Source organism: Somniosus microcephalus, chromosome 18 (assembly GCF_052327205.1).
Source record: "Somniosus microcephalus isolate GS21.2 chromosome 18, FLI_Smic_1.0, whole genome shotgun sequence".
Lineage (NCBI taxonomy): Eukaryota > Metazoa > Chordata > Chondrichthyes > Squaliformes > Somniosidae > Somniosus > Somniosus microcephalus.
Genome location: NC_141004.1, coordinates 14,025,294 through 14,051,440, shown reverse-complemented (window position 1 = coordinate 14,051,440; position 26,147 = coordinate 14,025,294). Strand labels below are relative to the sequence as shown.

The window sequence follows — 26,147 nt, the reverse complement described above, 5'->3', positions numbered from 1 at the left end:
CCCCTTGCGCCATTCAATTAGATCATGGCTGATCAATATCTTAACTCCATCTAGGTTCTCTAACCCTTAATACCCTTGCCAAACAAAAATCTATCAATCTCAGTTTTGAAATGTTCTATTCACCCCAACCTCAGCAGCTTTTTCAAGGGGGGGGGGTGGGGAAATGAGAAAAGTGTTCCAGATTTCTACACCCCTTTGTGGGGAAAAGTGCTTCCTGACATCACCCCTGAACAGACGAGCTCTAATTTTAAATGTTATGGTCCCTTGTTCTGGATTCCTCCACCAAACAAAATAGTTTCTCTCTATCAACCCTAGGAAATCCTTTAATCATCTTAAACACCTCAATTAGATCGCCCCTTAATCTTCTATATTCAAGCAAATACAAGCCTAGTCCAATATTCCCATTAAACTGCGCAGTCATCAGGAGGGCCCGCGCAGGCCGCTTGTTGGCTTCTCAATGGGACATTTCTCGCATGCACAACATTTTTTAATGGGCCGCGCAGTCCGTTAAAGGGGCCCCGCACCCAAAAAAAAATTAGGGGGGTAAACATTAGCCTAGTCTATGCAACTCCAATCTAACTTTCTTCAGTACTTCAACAGTAAAATAATAACCAGCATTGTGTTATTTTCAATGAGGAAAATAGTTGTCTAAAATTATTGCATTTTATGTGTCAAGGCTAATGCTTCATTTATACAGCTTGCTGCACTACACTCGGAGTCTGGTAATTGCACAGGCTGACGCACAGCCAGAAGCACTCGATTTGTACAGCCAGCTGTGAATTGTACTCAAAACACATGGAGAAGGTTGTGGGTTCCAGTCCCACACCTGAATTCGCACACAATCCACACTTCAGTGCAGGGGTATTGCCTGTGGTGCTGCCTTTCGGACAAGACATAAGAAATAGGAGCAGGAGTCGGCCATTTGGCCCTTCGAGCTTGCTCCGCCATTCAATGAGATCATGGCTGATCTTCTACCTCATCTCCACTTTCCTGCACCATCCCCATATCCCTCGATTCCTTTAATATCCAACAATCTATTGATCGCTGTTTTGAATATACTCAACGACCGAGCCGCCACAGCCCTCTGGGGTAGAGAATTCCACAGATTCACCACCCTCTGAATAAAGACATTTCTCCTCATCTTAGTCCTTAAAATAGCTGACCCTTTATTCTGAGACTGTGATCTTTGGTTCTAGACTCCCCAGCGAGGGAAAACATCCTCCCTGCATCTACCCTGTCAAGTCCTGTAAGAATTTTGTATGTTTCAATGAGATCACCTCTCATTCTTCTAAACTACAGAGAATATAGGCCTAGTCTACTCAATCTCTCCTCATAGGACAATCCCCCCCAACCCAGGAACCAGTCTGGTGAACCTCCGTTACACTCCCTCTATGGCAAGTACATCCTTCCTTAGGTAAGGAGACCAAAACTGTACACAATACTCCAGGTGTGGTCTCACCAGGGCCCTATATAATTGCAGTAAGACATCTTTACTCTTACACTCAAATCCTCTTGTAATAAAGGCCAACATACCATTTGCTTTCCTAATTGCTTGCTGTACCTGCATGTTAACTTTCAGTGATTCATGTACAAGGACACCCAGGGCCTTCTGAACACCAACATTTCCCACCTCTCACCATTTAAAAAATACTCTGCTTTTCTATTTTTCCTACCAAAGTGGATAACTTCACATTTTATTCCATTTGCCATGTTCTTGCCCACTCACTTATCCCATTGAAGCCTCCTTGCATCCTCCCCACAACTTACATTTCCACCCAGCTTTGTATCATCTGCAAATTTGGATATATTACATTTGGTCCCCACATCCAAATCATTGATGTAGATTGTGAATAGCTGAGGCCCAAGCACTGATACTTGCGGTACCCCACTAGTTACAACCTGCCAACCCGAAAATGACCCGTTTATTCCTACTCTGTTTCCTGTCTGTTAACCAATCCATGCTAGTATTTTACCCCCAATCCCATGAGCCCTAATTTTGTTTCATAACCTCGTGCGGCACCGTATCAAATGCCTTCTGAAAATCCAAATACACCACATTCACTGGTTTCCCCTTATCTATTCTGCTAGTTACAACCTCAAAAAACTCTTAACAGATTTGTCAAACACGATTTCCCTTTCATAAATCCGTGCTGACTCTGCACAATCCTATTATTATTTTCTAAGTGCCCTGTTACCATGTCCTTAATAGAATTTAGCATTTTCCCTACTACCGAGGTCAGGCTAACTGGTCTGTTGTTCCCAGTTTTTTCTCTCCCTCCTTTCTTAAAGAGCAGGGTTACATTTGCCACCTTCCAATCCGCGGGAACCGTTCTAGAATCTATGGAATTTTGGATGACGACAACCAATACATCCACTATCTCTATAGTCACCTCTTTCAAATGTAGGCCATCAAGTCCAGGAGATTTATCAGCTTTCAGTCCCATTAATTTCACCAGTACTATTTTCTTACTAATATTAATTTCTTTCAGTTCCTCATTTTCGCTACACCCTTGGTTCTCCACCATTTCCGGGAAGTTTTTTGCATCTTCTTCCGCAAAGACAGACAAAAAGTATTTGTTTAATTTCTCTGCTATTTCCTTATTCCCGGTTATAATTTCTCCTGTCTCAGCCTGTAAGGGACCCACATTTACATTCGCTAATCTTTTCCTTTTTATATACCTTTAGAAGCTTTTACAATCTGTTTTTTGGTCTCTCGCTAGTTTACTCTCATTCTATTTTACCTTCATCAATTTCTTGGTCAAACCGAGGCCCCCGTCTTATCGTTTAAGTGGATCCAAGAGACCCACCAGCACTTTTCACAGAATGAGGACTTGTCCTAGACTCCCGGCCAATCGTCTTCCTCTAGCCAACACCACTACCAACAGATCTACTGGTCTTTTATCTCTTTTATTGTTTCCGTGACCTTGCTGTGCACAAATTGGCTGCTGCCTTTGCCTGCACGTTAACAGTGATTACATCATAAATAATTTATTGATTGTGAAGTGCTGTGGGACATTCGAGGAAGTGAAAGGTGGCATATAAAGGCAAATTCTTCCTTTCATGGCCATGTAACTGCATCGTAAAACGAAGACGAAAATTTCTCATTTCAACTATACAGCCTCCATAAGATAAAGTTCACGATAGAGACAGGACTGTCAACTCGAAACAAGTGACTTTGAAGACACTGGCTGTTAGTCTGTAACCTTTTGACACTAGATGAATAAAATCTCAACTGGCATTCAAGGCCCAGTTATTTCAGAGTTGAGAGAAATGAAACTGTGACATTTCGATACAGAAGTTCTTGAAAAAGCTCCTCAAAAGAATAAAATTACGGAATGGAAAGCAAAAAAAAATACATCTGATGTATTCTCCACCCCCCCCCCATTAAAATATGACTAAAATGCAATAACCAAAAAACCCCACTAAAATTAGGACAATGTCTTTTTCACACTAATGTCATCACCTTCCTTCACAAATTCTGGTCCCATCCCACCAACTCCCAGGCTGAACCTGGGGGCATGTGGGGGGGGGGGGGGGGGGCGGCCCATTTGTAATCGCAAGCGTCCCGTCAACCCCAAACCAAGTTTTAGACCCCAGATCCCATCCTTCATCATAGGGTCCTTGTACCTCCTCCCCTCAAGCTCATATATACACATATAAAATAGGAGCAGGAGTAGGCCATTCAGCCCCTCGAGCCTGTTCTGCCAATGAGATCACGGCTGATCATCCAAATTCAGTACCCTGTCCCTGCTTTCTCCCCATATCCCTTGATCCCTTTAGCCTTAAGAAATATATCCAACTCCTTCATGAATATATTTAATGAATTGGCCTCAACTGTCTTCTGTGGTAGAGAATTCCATAGGTTCACCACTCTCTGGATGAAGAAATTCCTCCTCATCTCAGTCCTAAATGGCTTACCCCTTATCTTTAGACTGTGACCCCTAGTTCTGGACTCCCCCGCCATTGGGAACATCCTTCCTGCATCTAGTCTGTCTAGTCCTGTTAGAATTTTATAAGTTTCAATGAGATCCCCTCTCATTCTTCTAAACTCCAACGAATATAAGCCTAATCGACCCAATCTCTCCTCATAAGTCATCCCTGCCATCCCAGGTATCAGTCTGGTGAATCTTCGGTGCACTCCCTCCATGGCAAGAACATCCTTCCTCAGATAAGGCGACCAAAACTGAACACAATAATACTCAAGGTGTGGTCTCACCAAGGCCCTGTACAACTGCAGCAAGACATCCTTGCTCCTGTACTTGAATCCTCTCGCTATGAAGGCCAACATACCATTTGCCTTCTTAACCGCCTGCTGCACCTGCATGCTTACCTTCAGCGACTGGTGCACAAGGACACCCAGGTCTCGTTGCACTTCCCTTTTTCCCCAATCTATTGCCGTTCAGATAATAATCTGTCTTCCTGTTTTTGCCAACGAAGTGGATAACCTCGCATTTATCCACATTATACTGCATTGTCACCTTTGTCACCTCCAACATCCTCCTTGCTGCTCATGCAACCTCTGTAAATTCCAACTGGTCCAAAACTCTGCCCTACTCTTCTCACACTCAATCTTATCTCACCCATCACCCACTGACCTACGCCAGCTTCCCGTGCCCCAAATTAATTTTGAAACCCTCGTTCCTGATCTAGAAATCGCTGAACGCCTTGCCCCACCTCATCTCTGCAATCTGTTCCAGCTCTATATCCCCTCACAAATGCTCCATTCATTTGATCCTGGCCTTGTGTGCATCCCTGCCTCTCAACCCAGATGGCTCCCATTGAAATGCTTAGCTGCTCCTCAATTCATTCAATGGCCCTGTATTACTTTGTATAGATACGTGCAAGATGGCGCAATGATCATTACAACCAGTGACAAGTTCTTCTCTGTACCTCATTAATGACCCTGAAGGTTTGATTTTAAATTTGTCCAATTTGACTTTTAAAAAAAGGGAGTCATTTCTCATCATCCCTTCTGGGTCTCGTCCTCCCCAGTAAGCATCTTTTCCTGGTAATGTTTTCTCCTTCTCTCCTGTAGGCACCGACCCTTGCTTGAGTACAGTAGCAAAAGTGATAGTAGGTGCCCACTATTTCACCCAAGCAACTGTACTTGCAAGCCCAGACAATAAAGGCATCGGCAGTAAAATTCTCAGCCTTGTTTTCAAATCCCTCCATGGCCTCACCCTTCCCCATCTCTGTAATCTCCTCCAAACTCACCACCCTCCGAGATATCTGTGCTCCTCTAATTCTGGTCTCTTGAGCATCCCCGATTTTAAATTGCTCAACTATGGGAGGCCGTGCCTTCAGCTGCCAAGGCCCTAAACACTGGAATCCCCTCCTAAATCTCTCTTTCCGCCATTAAGACGCTCCTTAAAACCTAACTCTGACCAAGCTTTTGGTCATCGGCCCCAATTTCTCCTTACGTGGCTCGGTGTCAAATTTTGTTTTATGAAACTCCTAGTAAAACGTGCCAAGGCACTTCTTATGTTAAAGGCGCTATCTTAATACAACTTGTTGCTGCTGCTGATGTTACTGTGGAGGGCATCGCAGCGGAACCCAATCCTGCCCTCACTCACACGTTACTGGATGGTGATGAGGAGCAGGAGACCTGGCTGTTTCCCCCCTCTCCCTGGCCCAGGGACACTGATGTGAAATGCGTCATCCTCAAATCGATGGCATGGCTCATATCTGCTAACTGAGCACGGGCCAGGAACCGAGCCAAAGGTCCGTTTGGTTTTCAAGACTTGGTGCTGTGTCAGGCAGGCAGGCAGGGAGCTCGTCATATTTGTCCCTGTACAACTGCTGTCTGGTAAATGGAATCAGCTTACAGTTAAGTAGGAAATGCTCAGTCACAGAATCGTAATCCTGTAGAAGTGGGAACCTCACAGCCTTAAACTTCAATTTGGCAGCTGTCAGTGGTGGAATCACAAACAAGGGGCATGAGGATCAGGCGGGAACGTGGAGTCGAGGTAGAAGATCATCCATGATCAGCACAAAAATCTAGGATGACACGCCCAGTGCAGTACTGAGGGAGTGCTGCACTGTCGAAGGCGCCGTCTTTCAGAGGAGATATTAAACAGAGGCTCTGTCTGCTACCTCGGGGGGGGCGGGGGGCTGTAAAATATCCCACGGCACCATTTCGAAGAGGAGTTCTCCCCGGGGTCCTGGCAAATATTTATCCCTCAATCAACATAACAAAAACAGATTATCTGGTCATTATCAGAGTGCTGTTTGTGGGAGCTTGCTGTGCACAAATTGGCTGCCGCGTTTCCTACATTACAACAGTGACTACACTTCAAAGGTACTTGATTGGCTGTAAAAGCACTTTGGAGTGTCCCGAGGTTGTGAAAGACGCTACAGAAATGCAAGTCTTTCTTTCTTTCTGATCTCATTGAATGGCGGAGCAGGCTGTATGGCCTACCCCTACAATCTGATGTGTTTAACCAGGAATTGAAGCAGTACGTTAAATCACAAACTTTATTTTTTTTTTTAAACCAAGAGAAAAATGAGCATTTATATAGCGCCTCATCACATCCTAAACAACTAACAAATTGTTTTGGAAGTGCAGTCATTGCTGAGTAGATCAGCTAAACTTTCAGAGCTCATGGCGAAGGGAATTACGTGCTAGAAAACAAAACCGTTTCACTTCTGTGCAAATTCCCCAAAATGAGAAAACAAAACACAACACAGGTCTGGGCCCAGACAACAAGCAGCCGGTTCCCTGGGGTTTTCCCAACAAGATGCCATTCACTCGCCTCTGGCCCAGTGTCGGGAACTCCACTCCCAACTCTGTCCATCTTGCTGCTGTTCCGCCCCTTTTTTACAAGTCTTCTCAAAACCCATCTTTTGGGCCATGCTTACTGGTACCTCTTCTATTCTTGCTCAGCAACTGTTCCTCCTTTCCCAAGCACCCTGGAGCATTTACCGTGCGCTTCAAATACAAGCTGAAGAAATGAAAAGACCGGCACTTCCTAATATCCTGTACAAATTCCTTAAATACATAAAGTTGGAGAGAGGTTCAGCTAAAATATGCACAATGTTTTTTATTGCAATATTAACATGTCGACTCGATTGATTTCTGCCCTAATGCAGATGCGCAAGGATGCAGATCGCAATAACCTTTATACCAGAAAAATTAAACCAACGTTGTAGAGCAGAAAAATGCACACCTACAAGGAGACTCCGCAAACTGGTGGGATTCTAAAGTTAGCTCGATGACAGCTGTAGGTATCGACTGTGGTAGAGTGAGTGAGAGAGCGAGCGAGAGCGGTGCCAGTTTGGCACAGTGGGTAGCACTCTCACCTCGGAGTCAAAAGGTTGTAGGTTCAAGTCCCACTCCAGGAGTGAAGTAGATAATCTAGGTTGACAATTCAGGGCAGTACTAAGGAAGTACTGCACTGTTGGAGGCGCCATGAGAGATCCCACGGCACTATTTCATGGAAAGCAGAGGAATTCTCCTCTCGGCCCCTGGCCAACGTTTATCACTGAACCACCGTGACAATGTCGTTTGATTGTTGTCTAGTCTGAAGTAGTCACAACGCAGGCTGCTCGCTTTGCGTTAAGATTTAATAAGTGAGGGACAGCATGCGTAAAATGCTAGCCAATTTATCACAATACCTACAGCTATCATCCAGCTAACTTTAGAATCCCACCAGCTTGGGGAGTGTCAGTGCAGATGTGCATGTTTCCACTCTAACATGGGTTTGCTTTTCAGTGTACACCTGAAAAATTATCAAGCTAGATTATATGCTCAAACCTCTGGAGTGCGACTTGAAACCACAACCTTCTGACTCGGAGGCGATGGAGCTACCACTAATTCAAGGCTGACCACCCTGTTGTATCCGGGTTACACTAACCCAAGCTGGCGAAGAATAAAGACACTAATCAGTTCACAGGAGACTCAGTCTTCGCATGGACACCATCTTGGGAGAACGTCCAAATCATAACACCTCATTAACTGACCTTACACCCCTGGAGCACTGCTAGTTACTGTAACAGTAAGCATTTCAAACGGTGTTTGAAAAACCAAGTGCCTATGTCACTAATTATATGCCAACTACATAACAGAATACACAACTGGGACTGGAGGTTTACACAAAATAAGCCACCATTGCCTGCAGAACTCGTGGCTTCGTCTGCAAACCAGGCTAACGTGTGTCCTTCATGTAGTTGTCATGTTAAAAGAGATCCAGCTTGCAAAAGGGAGTTCCCTCTGCTTAAACACTACAGACAACTTGCGTAGATTAGGCAACTAATCTAAGCGAGTATAAAGGTAATTGATTTAAGCCATCAACAATATCAGTTACAGAAACACAGACAGGGGACATCAGCAATTCCCCACAGGCCTCACTTAAGGATCATGAGGGAACAACACATTCAATACAAAACATACCGAGGCACCAGTAATTCAGAAAAGAGAACCACCTTTGTATCAAACAGCATCTCCAACCTTGGATTTTAATGATATGGGGTACACAAAGCATCATGGATTTTGCACAATTACTTCTCCTGATATACAACACTGGCTTGCTATAGCATACCGATATACTACAGCACACTACCCCCTTCTTATAGTGTAACAACTTGCATTTATATAGCACCTTTAACATAGGGAAACATCCCAAAGCGCTTCACAGTAGCGTTATCAAACAAAATTTGATACTGAGTCACAACGAAATATTAGGACAGATGACGCTTTGGTCACAGAGGTAGGGTTTAAGGGACGTTTTAAAGGACGAGAGGGGGGGGCAAAGGGAATTCCAGAGCTTAGGGCCTAGGCGGCTGAAGGCACAGCCGCCAACAGTGGAGCGAATAAAAAGAGGATGCGCAAGAGAGAATTGGAGGAGCACAGAGATCTCGGTGGGTTGTAGGGCTGGAGGAGGTTACACACATAGGGAGGGGGCGAGGCCATGGAGGGATTTGAATACAAGAATGAGAATTTAAAAATCGAGGTATTGCAGGACCAAGAGCCAATGTAGGTCAGCGACCACAGGAGTGATGAATGAATGGGGCTGTTTAATTCATTCACGGGATGTGGGCGCCGCTGGCAAGGCCAGCATTTATTGCCCATGATAAGGTGGTGGTGAGCCACCTTCTTGAACCGCTGCAGTCTGTGTGGTGAAGGTATTCCCAGTGTTGTTAGGTATCGAGTTCCAGGACTTTGGCCCAGCGACGATGAAGGATCGGCAATATACTAAGTCAGGATGGTGTGTGACTTGGAGGTGGTGGTGTTCCCATATGCCTGCTGCCCTTGTCCTTCTAGGTGGAAGAGGTCGCAGGTTTGGGAGGTGCTGCCGAAGAAGCCTTGGCGAGTTGCTGCAGTGCATCTTGTAGATGGTACACACTGCAGCCACGGTGCGCTGGTGGTGGAGGGAGTGAATGTTTAAGGTGGTGAATGGGCTGCTTTGTCCTGGATGGTGTCGAGCTTCTTGAGTGTTGTTGGAGCTGCACTCATCCAGGCAAGTGGAGAGTATTCCATCACACTCCTTACTTGTGCCTTGTAGATGGTGGAAAGGCTTTGGGGAGTCAGGTGAGACACTCGCCGCAGAATACCCAGCCTCTGACCTGCTCTTGCAACCACAGTATGTGTGTGGCTGGTCCAGTTAAGTTTTTGGCCCCCAGGATGTTGATGGTGGGGGATTTGGCGATGGTAATGCCTTTGAATGTCAAGAGGAGGTGGTTAGACTCTCGCTTGTTGGAGGTAGTCATTGCCTGGCACTTCTGTGGTGCGAATGTTACCTGCCACTTATCAGCCCAAGCCTGAACGTCGTCCAGGTCTTGTTGCATGCAGGTATGGACTGCTTCATTATCGGAGGAGTTGTGAATGGCGCTGAACATCCCCATTTCTGACCTTATGATGGAGGGAAGGTCATTGATGAAGCAGCTGAAGATGGTTGGGCCTCGGACACTACCCTGAGGAACTCCTGCAGCGATGTCCTGGGGCTGTGATGATTGACCTTCAACTACCACAATCATCTTCCTTTGTGCTAGGTAGGACTCCAACCTGCGGCGACCGGAGCATTTACATCCCGACGATGTGTTCGGCGAGTCGGGCAGAGGCAGCGCAGCGCAAGCAGCAGCCACGACGACCCACTATAGCACGTCGGCCGGCAGCTCCTTGGCGGGAAGCTCGCAGTCAGACTGGGAGGAGGGGAGCCGGGCATGGCGGCCAGAGGTCGGATCGTGAGAAGCAGGCCACCATGCGTGGAGCCGGCAACAGTGAGGAGGAGGCCGCAGTGACGAGGAGGACGGAGCGGCTGAGGGACATCGTGCTCCCACTGCCACTGGATGCCATTAAATTGACTTCCAGAACACGGCGCTGTAAGAATAGCTGACGTGTCCCTACGGGGAGTAAGCATCCCATTGTACTTGTACTAGTACTAGTTACATATGGCAAATAAAATTGAATTGAATTGAATTGAATTGGAGGGCAGTCACTCTCACCTCACCTCTGGAATTAAGCTCCTTTGCCCATGTTTGGACCAAGGCTGTAATGAGGTCGGGAGCAGTGGTCTTGGCGGAACCCAAACTGGGCATCAGTGAGCAGGTTATTGGTGAGTAAGTGCCACTTGATAGCACGGTCGCTGACACCTTCCATCACTTAGCTGATGATTGAGTGTAGACTGATGGGGTGGTAACTGGCCGGGTTGGATTTGTCCTGCTTTTTGGGCAGTTTTCCACTTTGTCGGATAGATGCCAGTGTTGTAGCTGTACTGGAACAGCTTGGCAAGAGGCACAGGTAGTTCTGGAGCACAAATCTTCAGCACAATAGCCGGGATGTTGTCGGGGCCCATAGCCTTTGCTGCATCCAGTGCGCTCAGCCGTTTCTTGATATCACGTGGAGTGAATCGAATTGGCTGAAGGCTGGATTCTGTGATGGTGGGGATTTCAGGAGTAGGCCGATGTGGATCATCCACTCGATATTTCTGGCTGAAGATGTCTTTTGCACTCATGTGCTGGGCTTCACCATCAGTGAGGATGGGGATATTCATGGAGCCTCCTCCTCCCGTTAGTTGTTTAATGGTCAGCCACCTGGATGCGGCAGGGCTGCAGAGCTTTGATCTGACCTGTTGACTGTGGGATCGCTTAGCCCTGGCCACAGCATGCTGCTTGCGCTTTTTAGCATGCATGTAGTCCTGTGTTGCAGCTTCCCCAGGTTGGCCCCTCATTTTTAGGTACACCTGGTGCTGTTCCTGGCATGCTCTTCTACACTCCTTATTGAACCAGGATTGGTCCCCTGGCTTGATGGTAATGGTAGAGTGAGGGACATGCCGGGCCATGAGGTTACAGATTGTGGTGGAATACAATTCTGCTGCTGTTGATGGCCAACAGCAGCTCATGGATGCCCAGTTTTGAGCTGCTACATCTGTTCTGAATCTATCCCATTTAGCACAGTGGTTGAGCCACACAACACGATGGAGGGTGTCCTCAGTATGAAGACAGGACTTCGTCTCCACAAGAAATTGTGCGGTGGTTACTGCTACCAATACGGTCATGGGCAGATGCATCTGCGACAGGTAGATTGGTGAGGACGAGGTCAAGTAGGTTTTTCCCTTGTGTTGGTTCTCTCACCACATGTCGCAGGCCCAGACTGGCAGTTATGTCCTTCAGGATTCGGCCAGCAGTGGTGCTACCGAGCCACTCTTGGTGATAGACATTGAAGCCCCCCGCCCAGAGTACATTCTGTGCCCTTGCTACGCTCAGTGCTGCTTCCAAGTAGTGTTCAACATGGAGGAGTACGGATTCATCAGCTGAGGGAGGGCAGTAGAAACATAGAAGATAGGAGCAGGAGTAGGCCATTCGGCCCCTCGAGCCTGTTCCGCCATTTAATGAGATCATGGCTGATCATCCAAATTCAGTACCCTGTCCCTGCTTTCTCCCCATAATCCCTTGATCCCTTTAGCCTTAAGAAATATATCTAACTCCTTCTTGAATATATTTAATGAATTGGCCTCAACTGCCTTCTGTGGCAGAGAATTCCACAGGTTCACCACTCTCATTGGCCCAGAAATTCAGGTCCCAACGCGCGAGTACACACTGGGTACTCACGTGTAGGCCCAACGAAAGTGCCGGTTTTGTGCATGCGCGGGAAACCGGCACTTCCGTTCCCCTGAAAGAAGGGGTTGACAGGTGGAACGCGTGCACCGGAAAGGCAGCGCGTGCGCATCGAACTTACGTTTTTTTGGCAGGGTTCTCCGGGAGGGTAAGTCTCCAGCAGTTACACTATTAAAAAGCTGGCGCAAGGCCTGCTTTTAACAAGGTAAGTGGTGAATTAATTAAAATTAAAACATTTTTTCCACAGATTTATTATTTTTAAATACTTTAAAGAAAGGTAAGTTTATTTTTAGCCCCATTCGAAAATGTAATTCATTTTTTCAAAAATTTAAATTATTGTTTAAAATAGTTATTTCATGCAATTTATGGTTATTTTAAAAATGTGATTAAAAAAAAAATTATTTGAAGTTTTAGTGATGTTTTGGGGCTTATAGTATTTATAGGTTTGACAGCTCTCCCTGTCAAATTTATGAATGAAGCATTCCCTGCTACGATTGGCTCCCCATGGCCCATGTGATCTCAGGGGACGCTTCGAACTAACTGCGCCCCTGGGATACGCAAGCACTGCGCACCGGCAGTTGGAGGAGGCCCAGGATCGGAATCCCACACGGGCCCCACAGCTCAACGGCCGGCGCGCTAGGTAAGTGCAGGTCGGGGGGCTTGCACCCGCGGGAAGCCTCCGACCCGAATTTCTGGGCCATTATGTTTAAAAGCTGTGGCTCTCAATACAACATTTCTTTGTCCAGCTGTTAGATGTTTGAAAGGGTTGGCTTCTCCTAGTAAACCATTACAGTGTAGCATGATACTGTGATAGCATTCCATTATCAAACACACATTGCTGCAAAGATAGAGCAAGCATGTGTAAAGATAAAGTGTCACGTCGGCAACACAAAAGTGGGCAATCAGAAATTCAACTGCTCTGTAACTGAACTGCCAAACTGTCCCAGTAACAACTTAAACTTCAAGTGTGATTTGTTACTTCTGTTATTGCAGGACTAAAATGGTCGAAATATTCCACAGTACCCCAACAGGTCAGTGTGAATATTCGCAATAAGAACCTAAGAATTAGGAGCAGGATAAAGCCACACGGCCCTTCGAACCTGCGCCGCCATTCAATAAGATCAAGGCTGATCTTTGACCTCAACCCTTTTCCTGCCCCGCCCCCCCACCCACCCACAGTCCAACGATCTATCGATCTCAGCTTTGAATACACTCAACGACTCAGCACCCGCGGCCCTTTGGGGTCGAGAATTCCAAAGATTCACAACCCTCAGTGAAGAAATTCCCCCTCAGCTCAGGTCTTCAATGGCCCACCCCTTATCCTGAGACGATGCCCCTCTAATTCTAGACTCTCCAGCCAGGGGAAACATCCTCTCAGCATCTACCCTGTCAATCCCCCTCATATGTTTCAATGAGATCACCTCTCATTCTTCTACACTCCAGAGAGTATCGGCCCAATCTACTCAATCTCTCCTCATAGGACAATCCTCTCATCCCAGGGATCAATGTTGGTTTAGATTCCCTACCTCTACACTCCTTTTATGCAGAATGCCAAATTGCAGAGATAACCACCACCTGCTCTTTCAAGGTTATTTGAGCGTGTACCAGGCCACGGCAAGGAGGCTCGTTTTATCGAATGGAAGACTTGCACTTATATAGCACCTTTCACAAACTCGGGACGTCCCAAAGCGCTTTACAGTCAATGAAGTTCTTTTGAAGTGTAGTCACTGTTGTAATGTAGGAAACGCGGCAGCCAGTTTGCGCACAGCAAGCTCCCACAGACAGCAATCTGTTTTCAGGTGCTGGTTGAGCTGTAAATATTGGCTCGAGCTCTCCAGCTGCTCTTCAAATAGTGGCCCTGGGATCGATTACGTCCACCTGAGGGGTAGATGGGGGCTCGTATTAACGTCTCATCTGAAGAAGGCACCTCTAACAGTGCCGCACTCCCTCTGCACTGCACTGGAGTGTCAGCCTGGATTTTTGTGCTCAAGTCTCTGGAGTGGGGGGTTGGACCCACGAACTTCTGACTCTCAGGCGAGAATGCTACCCACTGAGCCACAGCTGACTGAGGACAGGAAGGTACTGACCAGCTCCTCCTCCTTCCATCCGTACAAAATGGTCGAGCCAGAGTGCCAGTCTATTTCCAAACTCCCAAAACTTTTTTTTGTCAAAGGTTAGCATATTATTATTACACCAAAGCACATGGTTGAGATTAGCTTGGGATGAACACGAGACTGTAGCAATGTTACAAGAGGACGTGGAGAACTGAAGCAAGCCTTCATTAACATCTGATATTTCACTGCTCTCGAGTACAGTGTTTGCAGGCCTTCACATACTGAAAAAATAATTAGCAGAGATTTTATTAAAAGCTAGTAATTGCCTCTATCAAAAGCATTAAAAGTCACTGCATAATCCATTCAGTTTATAAAGGGTTATTTTTCACAACTGAATGTCGTTAGTTTGTCCAGTGCAAATGTCAAGACATTCTTTGCGGTGCGTTAGAATCATGAGGATGTCTGTGCATTGCACAGTCTCTTGTTTACTGCCTTTCCCCCACAATTCACTTGTGTGGCACTGCTCTAATTTCCTCGCTGACCCGGCCCAACGCAGCCAGCACATCTCCTGCAGTGGCTTCTCTTCCCATCCCCACACACGTTATCCCGGAAATGTCCCAATGTTCCATCCCTGGCACTGTCCCACTGCCCGTCTTCAGGCTGGAGTCATACCTAGCACAAAGGAATATGGTTATGGTTGTTGGAGGTCAATCATCACAGCCCCAGGACATCGCTGCAGGAGTTCCTCAGGGCAGTGTCCGAGGCCCAACCATCTTCAGCTGCTTCATGAATTACCCTCCCTCCATCATAAGGTCAGGAGTAGGGATGTTCCCTGATGATTGCACTGTATTCAGTTCCATTCGCAACTCCTCAGATAATGAAGCAGTCCATGCCCGCATGCAGCAAGACCTGGATAACATTCAGGCTTGGGCTGATAAGTTGCAGGTAACATTCGCACCACACAAGGGCCAGGCAATGACTATCTCCAACAAGCGAGAGTCTAATCACTGCCCCTTGACATTCAATGGCATTACCATCATCGAATCCCCCACCATCAACACCCTGGGGGGCGGTCACCATTGACCAGAAACTTAACTGGACCAGCTATATAAATACTGTGGCAACAAGAGCAGGTCAGAGGCTGGGTATTCTGCGGCAAGTGTCTCACCGCCTGACTCCCCAAAGCCTTTCCACCATCTACAAGGCGTAAGTCAGGAGTGTGATGGAATACTCTCCACTTGCCTGGATGAGTGCAGCTCCAAAAACACTATAGAAGTTCGACACCATCCAGGACAAAGCAGCCCACTTGAATGGCACCCCATCCACCACCGGCGCAACATGGCTGGAGTGTGTACCATCTACAAGATGCACTGCAGCAACTCACCAAGGTTTTTTCAGCAGCACCTCCCAAACCCATGACCTCTACCACCTAGCAGGACAAGGGTAGCAGGCGCATGGCAACACCACCACCTCCAAGTTCCCCTCCACGCTACACACCATCCTGCCTTGGAAATATATCGGCCGCTCCTTCATCGTCGCTGGGTCAAAATCCTGGAACTCCCTCCCTAACAGCACTGTGGGAGCACCTTCACCACACGGACTGCAGCGGTTCAAGGAGGCGGCTCACCACCACTTTCTCGAGGGCAATTAGGGATGGGCAATAAATGCTGGCCTTGCCAGCGACACCCACATCCCAGGAACGAATAAAAGAAAAACCTCTTCTCCTCAGAAACATCTGTGGGCATGGAATCAGCTTCCACAAGTGTGCTGACGACACCCATTACACTCGACTGCCATTGTGGTGTTATGGATGAGCCAGAACGCAACAGGAGTAAGATCGAGCCATTGCATTTGGTTCCTGCCAAGAACACTATGTTCTCTTCCCTCCCCATGTATTCCTATCCCCCTACATCATCTCCCTCTACCCCCCCGCCACATTATCCCCCCTCTTCCCCCCATTATTCCTCGCCCTCCCTCCTCCCCACCACTCTCATTATTCCCCTCTCTCCCCAACAACGGCTTGTTCAGGCTCGAGCCCACACTGTCCAACTCCATATCACTTCAATCACCAAGACTATCCAATTCTTCTTTTGCGACATCACTCATCTCAGCTGCACCAAAACCCTCATCCAGTTTCATCTCCTCCAGACAAACTGTCCGTAATACTCCTGCCGCACAAGTGTCACCCCACAGCTTGTCCAAATCTCTGCCACCCACAGCCGATCCCAAACCAAGTTCTGTCTCCCCATCCTCGCAATCTTCCATTGCCTACTTGTTCCCCATAGCCGCCAATTCAAAAATCCTCATCACGTCCTTCCACAGCCATGCTCCACCCTCCCTCTGCAGACTCCTCAGACATGCGCCAGATAGCTCCTTACGGTTTTCTGAATCGGAGCCCTTTTGTGTCCACCCCTCCCTCTGCTCCACCTTTGCTGGCAAAGTCTTCAGCTGTCTTGGACCCACACTCAAAAACTCATCCCCCAAATTCTCCGCCTTGCTACCTCTCACCTTCAAAATGCTCCTTAAAAAAACCTACTTCTTGGCCTACACATTTGACCCTTCCAATATCTCATTCATTATCACTCGGCGTCCATTCTCACCTCTGAAGAGCATGGATTATGATCAACTATGTTCATGGCGCTATATAAATGGACCTAGTTGTTTCTGTCACAAAATAGTCAGAGGTCGCACTACATGAAAACTATGCATATGGGAGGGGGGGTGGGGGGGGGGGGGGTGGGGGCAGTGAGTCCTTTATGACATTTATGAATGCCCTAACCAAAATCACACCTTGTTCTGACATGTTCCAGAATTTCTATTTGTTCAATTGCCATTTATCATCCTTTTTCCATTAGTTTTTTTTGCATGCGAGGGGATAGAAAGGCAAAAGGACCCAATGCATCCAAGAATATGACAAACAAGCAAGGCTGCTATTTCCATTATCAATTAATTTGGAACAAAAAATTACACAGCTAGCTTTGACTACATACTGAGGATCTCAATTGTTCCAATAGATATCGTTACGACTTCAGATCTGCGGTAGATATCCTCTCAGCTTTTTTTTTTAATTCATTCATGGGATGTGGGCATCACTGGCAAGGCCAGCATTTATTGCCCATCCCTAGTTGCCCTCGAGAAGGTGGTGGTGGAGCCGCCTTCTTGAACCGCTGCAGTCCGTGTGGTGAAGGTGCTCCCAGTGCTGTTAGGGAGGGCGTTACAAGATTTTGACCCAGCAACAATGAACAAGCTGTCAGAGTGTCTCAGTGTAACGGGAGTTGACTTGCTCTGCCCTATACCAACTTGTAGAACAGTGCAATCCGGGGAGTGTAACTTAAGGGGATATCAACGTCTTCTGCACATGTTTCTCTTCGATCTCTCTCAAGGGATGAGCCAAGGCTTTGTTCAAGTCGTTGAGTTGCTTTATTCCACAGTTAAGATGAACATACAGAACAGTCACGAACAGATTCACTTCCTTCAATCGATATAATTCATCTCCACATAATAACATAAAAATAACGTGCACGCTACACTACCCCACTTCACTATGTCATCTTGCTTGATCTAAACGGACTAACTCCTCTGCATTCTGCCTTTTTCAACCTACTTATTCAGGGGCCTGTCTGCCTCAATTTCAGATTCTGTTGCAACAGCTAGACTGTTGTGTTCAGGTGTCTGACCTTCTGCTTTATTCCTGACTGTGCAGTCAGAAAGAGACCACAAACCTTCCAACACAATGGGCGAGATATTTATCAATGATGAAGACAAGCCACCGGATTGTTGGTTATTTACAGTGTGACTAAACATCAAGACTAGCTCGTTAACATTTAACTACCTACTGCCGCAGGCTCCTTTTTTTCCTTGCAGGAATATACTTTTAAATCATTTAAAAGCAACTCCTTTCGGTGTCAAAAAAAATCCTGCAATGTGACTGATCTCCCAATGTTCCCTTGTTTAAATAAACTGGCAGCCTAAAACCAGGAGCTGTATCCAAACGGCATTGCACCCAATACCGAAAACTTTAAAAAGGTAAATGTACACAGGGTTAGTAGTTAATACAGTCAACTGGCTCACTCAGCCAAAGCCAACAACATAAATCACTGACAAGTGACGCCAAAAGCCAGTCTGCATTTGCTGCACTGTGCTCCGATGAACAACCTAGCCATGGTATACAGGAGGCGCAGTGAGCATATTCGGTTTCAGGTATACTGGGAAACTTTTACATCTATATGGCACGGAGTGGTCAGACACTGTCCCATTGCTTTGAATTAGACCACAGTTGTAGAACTATGATGCATTTAAGGGGAAGCTAGATGGGCACATGGGGGAGAAAGGAATAGAAGGATATGTTTATGGGGTTAGATGAAGTAGGGTGGGAGGAGGCTCGTGTGGAGCATATACACCAGTTCTGACGAAAAGTCATTGACCTGAAACGTTAACTCTGTTTCTCTCTCCATAGATGCTGCCTGACCTGCTGAGTCTTTCCAGTATTTTGTGTTTTTATTACCAGCATATACAAGCTGGGCCAAATGGCCTGTTTCTACACTGCAGATTCTATGTAATGCTATGAGGAAAAATTAGATCAAGGCACAATTACTAAATTGGAGCATTGCTATCTTGTACCTACTTGGTGACACTTTCTTTCATAGGTAAGTTTGTTTTCAGTGTGAGGAATTAAGTTTTTTTATATTCTTCTCAACTGCGAGCATCAACCTCAGGATGGTGATAAGCCCTTACTCTGTTCCAACAATTTATCTTTACCTCCTGTTGCACTAACTGGCATTGCCAGCTTTCAGTCTGTTGCCTCTGTGAGCAGTCCTGCTGGTTTACAGACAGTCCTGTGCTCTACTGCACTCAGGTCAACCATTTCATGGTTCTTCACAACTCGCAAAGAGAACGCAAAAGTCTCTCTCTCTCTCTCTTCTATCTGGCCTGGGTTAAAACATCCTGGAAGCTTCAGAATCTTCTAAACAAGCAAATTCAAGTCAACAAAACAGCACAATACTTCAAAAATAAACTGAACTATCTCATGCTGCTTCAAAGTCAAATCCTTGCTAAAGATTTTGCCACCTGCAGTAGTTCAGCACAGGACATTTCCTTCATTGTTAAAACGTTGAAGACCACATCTTATGTATGTATACATCTTAACAGCAACATCTTATGCTCTTATAAACAAATCTTAGCAGCAACTTCTGTAAAGAGTGCCCCATTTTTGGGTTGGGTCTATATTCCTACAATAGTCCCAAGATCTGTCCCATTCCCTCCCAAATCAGCATCAGCACCTGCCAGCCCCGGTACTCCAGCCACTCACCGGACCAGGTGTCCCAACCCCAACTGTCCCAGCCTTCCCCAGAATCATTCCCACCCCAGCCTGATCCCAGTCCCTGTCTCATCTCCAACCTGTCCAAATCCCACCACAGCCCCTGTCCCAGCCCAGTCCCAGGTACCCCAGCCTGTCCCGGACCAGGTGTCCCAGCCTGATCCCAGTCCATCCCTATCCCTGGACCATTCCCAGCCCAGCCTGATCCCAGTCCCAACTTGTCCCCATCTTATCCCAGCTCGCTGGCCCAGCTCCCACCCTTATCCCAGTCCAAACCCAGTCCGCTCCGGGCCCTCGCTGTTCCAGGCCCGGCTCACCTTCCTCTCCCGGGGCCCCGGGTCCGGGTCCAGCCTCTACTTCTCCCTCGCTCGAGGGCTCGGGCCGGGCGCAGTGCGAGTGCCGCAGCTCCCTGAAGTATTTCTTGGTCTCCCGCAGGTTCTGCCGCAGGTACGAGGCGTGTTTGCTGCAGCTGCCCAGGCTTCGCAGCAACTCGCGGGCCGCCGGGCTCAAAGAGCGCCCGCCGCCGCCGCCGGCAGCCTCCATGTCCGGCCCGGGGACCGAACGTCCGGACCGCGGGGAGGCTCCGGCTCCGGGCTTCAGCCTCACCGCCGCTCCCGCTCCGCTCAACCCGGCAACACCACGCCACCCCCTGGGTAATGGAGTCCACTGCCTCCTGGGTAATGTTGTCCATGCACTGCCTCCTGGGTAATGTAGTCCATTGCCCCTGGGTAATGGAGTCCACTGCCCCCTGGGTAATGTAGTCCATGCACTGCCTCCTGGGTAATGTAGTCCATTGCCCCCTGGGTAATGTAGTCCATGCACTGCCTCCTGGACAATGTTGGCCATGCACTGCCTCCTGGGTAATGGAGTCCACTGCCCCCTGGGTAATGTAGTTCATTGCCCCCTGGGTAATGTTGTCCATGCACTGCCCCCTGGATAATGTAGGCCATGCACTGCCCCCTGGGTAATGTAGGCCATTGCCCCCTGGGTAATGTAGTCCATGCACTGCCCCCTGGGTAATGTAGTCCACTGCCCCCTGGGTAATGTTGTCCATGCACTGCCCCCTGGATAATGTAGTCCATGCACTGCCCCCTGGATAATGTAGTCCATGCACTGCCCCCTGGATAATGTAGTCCATTGCCCCCTGGGTAATGTAGTCCATGCACTGCCTCCTGGACAATGTAGTCCATTGCCCCCTGGGTAATGTAGTCCATGCATTGCCTCCTGGACAATGTAGTCCATGCACTGCCCCCTGGATAATGTAGTCCATTGCCCCCTGGGTAATGTAGTCCATGCACTGCCCCCTGGATAATGTAGTCCATTGCCCCCCCCCCCCCCCCCCCGGTAATGTAGTCCATGCACTGCCTCCTGGATAATGTAGTCCATGCACTGCCCCCTGGATAATGTAGTCCATTGCCCCCTGGGTAATGTAGTCTGCAGCCGCTCCCGCCACCTTCATTGCTGCTCCCTTCTCCTTACAGTATGCACCTTCCAGACCATGCATGTGTATAATTTAACAGTTTATTATGTTTTCTTTATATTTCATTAACTTTATTATCATTTAATTAAATTATCACAATTCAATTCTTTATTATCATTTATTTCTGTTATCATTTAATTAAATATGACATTAAGGTTTAATTAATTGTCGTTTATTATCATTTCTTTTTAGCTCCTTAAAATCCACATCTCCAGAATCTCTTGATGCCCCCAAGCCTGGACCTTATCTCCCCTAAGTGCTTCCTGACCTCAAGCCTGCTTGCTTCTAGATCCCAGCCTTCTCAGTTCTTCTTCAGTATACTCCCTGACCCAGTGCCCCAGCCCACCAGTACAACCAAACCACAGGTCCCCTTACTCCAGTGCTTTGAGACACGAGTTCCCGAATACTCCCAGTCCCAGTCCCAATATTTCACAAATCATCTCATTAAAAAAAATTAAATAATTGTTGAAGTTGTAATCTTTTAAGAAAATATATTTAAAGATTTTCATAACACATTTAAATTATGCAATGTTCCAACATGAACAATAATCCATTATGTGCTTTTATGTCAGCTGTGGCTCAGTTGGCAGCACTCTCGCCTCTGAGTCAGAAAGTTGTGGATTTAAGTCCCACTCCAGAGACTTGAGCGCAAATATCTAGGCTGACACTCCCAGCGCAGTGCTGAGCGAGTCTTTTGGATGAGACGTTAAACCGAGGCCCCGTCTGCTGTCTCACGTGGATGTGAAAGATCCCTTGGCACTATTTTGAAGAAGAGCAGGGGAGCTATCCCGGGTTTCCTGGTCAATATTTGTCCCTCAACCAACATCACTAAAAAAACAGATTATCTGATCATTATCACATTGCTGTTTGTGGGAGCCTGCTGTGCGCAAATTGGCATTACAACAATGACTACACTTCAAAAGTATTTTGTTGGCTGTGAAGCACTTCGGGATGTCCGGATGTTGTGCAAGGCACTATATAAATGCAAGTCTTTATTTTTTTTCTACATTATTCTGGAGGGCAAGTTCATAGAGTGCATTCGAGACAGTTTCCTGGAACAATATGTCATAGAACCAAAAAGGGAACATGCTATTTTAGATCTAGTTTTGTGTAATGAGACAGGGTTAATTAGTAATCTCATAGTAAAGGATCCTCTAGGGAAGAGTGATCATAATATGTTAGAATTTCACATTAACTTTGAGAGTGACATTCTTAAATCCGAAACTAGAGTCTTAAACTTAAATAAAGCCAATTACGTAGGTATGAGGGGCGAATTGGCTAAGGTAGTTTGGGAAACTAGATTTAAAAGGTTTGACGGTAGATAAGAAATGGAAAACATTTAAAGAAATATTCCAATATTCTCAACGAACATACATTCCATTGAGAAATAAAAAAATCCATGGTAAAGTGATCCAACCGAGGCTAAATAAAGAAGTTAAGGATAGTATTAGATTAAGAGGCTTATAATGTTGTGAAGAATAGTAGTGAGCCTAATGATTGGGAGAGCTTTAGAAACCAACAAAGAATGACCAAAACATTGATAAAAAGGGAGAAAATGGAATATGAGAGTAAGTTAGCAAGAAATATAAGAACAGATTGTCAGAGCTTCTACAAGTATGTAAAAAGGAAGAGAGTAGCAAAAGCAAGCATTGGTCCCTTAGAGGCTAAGACAGGAGAACTTATATTGGGGAACAAGGAAATGGCAGTGACCTTAAATAAATATTTTATATCTGTCTTCACAGTAGAAGACAGAAAATGTATACCAAAAATAGTGGGGAACCAAGGGGCTAATGAGAGTGAGGAACTTAAAGTAATTAATATCAGTAGAGAAAAAGTACTTGGGAAACTAATGGGGCTAAAAGCCGACAAATCCCCTGGATCTGATGGACTACATCCTAGGGTTCTAAAAGAGGTGGCTGCAGAGATAGTGGATGCAATGGTTGTGATCTTCCAAAATTCCCTAGATTCTGGAAAAGTCCCAATGGATTGGAAGGTAGCTAATGTAACCCCCCGCTATTCAAGAAAGGAGGGAGAGAGAAAACAGGGAACTGCAGGCCAGCTGGCCTGACATCAGTCATTGGGAAAATGCTGGAATCCATTATTAAGGAAGTGTTATCAGGGCACTTAGAAAATCATAATATGATTAGGCAGAGTCAACATGGTTTTATGAAAGGGAAATCGTGTTTGACAAATGTATTGAGTTTTTTGAGGATGTAACTAGCAGGGTAGATAAAGGAGAACCAGTGGATGTAGTATTTCCAAAAGGCATCCGATAAGGTGCCACATACTGTAAAAGGTTGTAACACAAGATAAAGCCTCATGGGATTAGAGGTAATGTATTAGCACGGATAGAGGATTGGTTAATGGACAGAAAGCAGAGAGTTGGGCAGGCTGTAACTAGTGGGTTGCTGCAAGGATCAGTGCTTGGATGTCAGCTATTTACAATCTATATTAATGACTTAGCTGAAGGGACCGAGTGCAAGGTATCCAAGTTTGCTGATGATACAAAGCTAGGTGGGAAAGTAAACTGTGAGGAGGACAAAAAGTTTTTTTTATTCGTTCCTGGGATGTGGGCATCGCTGGCAAGGCCAGCATTTATTGCCCATCCCTAATTGCCCTTGAGAGGGTGGTGGTGAGCTGCCTTCTTGAATCGCTGCAGTCCGTGTGGTGAAGGTACACCCACAGTGCTGTCAGGGAGTAAGTTCCAGGATTTTGACCCAGTGACGATGAAGGAACGGCGATATATTTCCAAGTCAGGATGGTGTGTAACTTGGAGAGGAACTTGGAGGTGGTGGTGTTCCCACGCACCTACTGCCCTTGTCCTTCTAGGTGGAAGAGGTTGCGGGTTTGGGAGGTGCTGCCGAAGAAGCCTTGGCGAGTTGCTGTAATGCATCTTGTAGATGGTACACACTGCAGCCATGGTATGCTGGTGGTGCAGGGAGTGAATGTTTAAGGTGGTGGATGGAGTGCCAATCAAGCGGGCTGCTTTGTCCTGGATGGTGTTGAGCATCCCGAGTGTTGTTGGAGCTGCACTCATCCAGGCAAGTGGAGAGTATTCCATCACACCCCTGACTTGACATCGAGAGAGACCGAGGGGAAACATCGAGAAAGACCGAGGGGAAACATCGAGAGAGACCGAGGGGAAACATCGAGAAAGACCGAGGGGAAACATCGAGAGAGACCGAGGGGAAACATCGAGAGAGACCGAGGGGAAACATCGAGAGAGACCGAGGGGAAACATCGAGAGAGACTGAGGGGAAACATCGAGAGAGACTGAGGGGAAACATCGAGAGAGACTGAGGGGAAACATCGAGAGAGACTGAGAGGAAACATCGAGAGAGACCGAGGGGAAAACATCGAGAGAGACCGAGGGGAAACATCGAGAGAGACCAAGGGGAAACATCGAGAGAGACCGAGGGGGAAACATCGAGAAAGACCGAGGGGAAACATCGAGAGAGACCGAGGGGAAACATCGAGAGAGACCGAGGGGAAACATCGAGAGAGGCCGAGGGGAAACATCGAGAGAGACCGAGGGGAAACATCGAGAGAGAGAGAGAGGAAACATCGAGAGAGACCGAGGGGAAACATCGAGAGAGACCGAGGGGAAACATCGAGAGAGACCGAGGGGAAACATCGAGAGAGACCGAGGGGGAAACATCGAGAGAGAGAGAGGGAAAACATCGAGAGAGACCGAGGGGAAACATCGAGAGAGACCGAGGGGGAAACATCGAGAGAGGGGAAACATCGAGAGAGACCGAGGGGAAACATCGAGAGAGACCGAGGGGGAAACATCGAGAGAGACCGAGGGGAAACATCGAGAGAGACCGAGGGGAAACATCGAGAGAGACCGAGGGGAAACATCGAGAGAGACTGAGAGGAAACATCGAGAGAGACCGAGGGGAAACATCGAGAGAGACCGAGGGGAAACATCGAGAGAGACCGAGGGGGAAACATCGAGAGAGACCGAGGGGAAACATCGAGAGAGACCGAGGGGAAACATCGAGAGAGACCGAGGGGAAACATCGAGAGAGATCGAGGGGAAACATCGAGAGAGATCGAGGGGAAACATCGAGAGAGACCGAGGGGAAACATCGAGAGACCGAGGGGAAACATCGAGAGAGACCGAGGGGAAACATCGAGAGAGACCGAGGGGAAACATCGAGAGAGGGGAAACATCGAGAGAGACCGAGGGGAATCATCGAGAGAGACCGAGGGGAAACATCGAGAGAGATCGAGGGGAAACATCGATAGAGACCGAGGGGAAACATCGAGAGAGACCGAGGGGAAACATCGAGAGAGACCGAGGGGAAACATCGAGAGAGACAGAGAGGAAACATCGAGAGAGACCGAGGGGAAACATCGAGAGAGACCGAGGGGAAACATCGAGAGAGACCGAGGGGAAACATCGAGAGAGACCGATGGGAAACATCGAGAGAGACCGAGGGGAAACATCGAGAGAGACTGAGGGGGAAACATCGAGAGAGACCGAGGGGAAACATCGAGAGAGACCGAGGGGGAAACATCGAGAGAGACCGAGGGGAAACATCGAGAGAGACCGAGGGGAAACATCGAGAGAGACCGAGAGGAAACATCGAGAGAGACCGAGGGGAAACATCGAGTGAGACCGAGGGGAAACATCGAGAGAGATCGAGGGGAAACATCGAGAGAGATCGAGGGGAAACATCGAGAGAGACCGAGGGGAAACATCGAGAGAGACCGAGGGGAAACATCGAGAGACACCGAGGGGAAACAGCGAGAGAGATCGAGGGGAAACATCGAGAGAGACCGAAGGGGAAACATCGAGTGAGACCGAGGGGAATCATCGAGAGAGACCGAGGGGAAACATCGAGAGAGACCGAGGGGAAACATCGAGAGAGGCCGAGGGGAAACATCGAGAGAGAGACCGAGGGGAAACATCGAGAGAGACCGAGGGGAAACATCGAGAGAGACCGAGGGGAAACATCGAGAGAGACCGAGGGGAAACATCGAGAGAGAGACCGAGGGGAAACATCGAGAGAGACCGAGGGGAAACATCGAGAGAGACCGAGGGGAAACATCGAGAGAGACCGAGGGGAAACGTCGAGAGAGACCGAGGGGAAACATCGAGTGAGACCGAGGGGAAACATCGAGTGAGACCGAGGGGAAACATCGAGTGAGACCGAGGGGAAACATCGAGAGAGACCGAGGGGAAACATCGAGAGAGACCGAGGGGAAACATCGAGAGAGATCGAGGGGAAACATCGAG

At 47.4% G+C, this 26,147-nt stretch overlaps 1 protein-coding gene across 2 annotated transcripts in view; it reads right to left on the bottom strand.

Annotated features, from left to right (window-relative positions):
• The window catches only part of dstyk (dual serine/threonine and tyrosine protein kinase), a 118,872-nt gene extending 98,775 nt beyond the window's left edge, over positions 1–20,097 (bottom strand). For both annotated transcript variants that reach the window (XM_086011075.1, XM_086011076.1), the window contains exon 1: positions 19,740–20,097. In XM_086011075.1, coding sequence (XP_085867201.1) covers positions 19,740–19,965 — 226 coding nt within the window. In that variant the 5' untranslated portion in view covers positions 19,966–20,097. The remainder of the gene's footprint in view (positions 1–19,739) is intronic.
• Between the last annotated feature and the right edge of the window lie 6,050 nt (positions 20,098–26,147).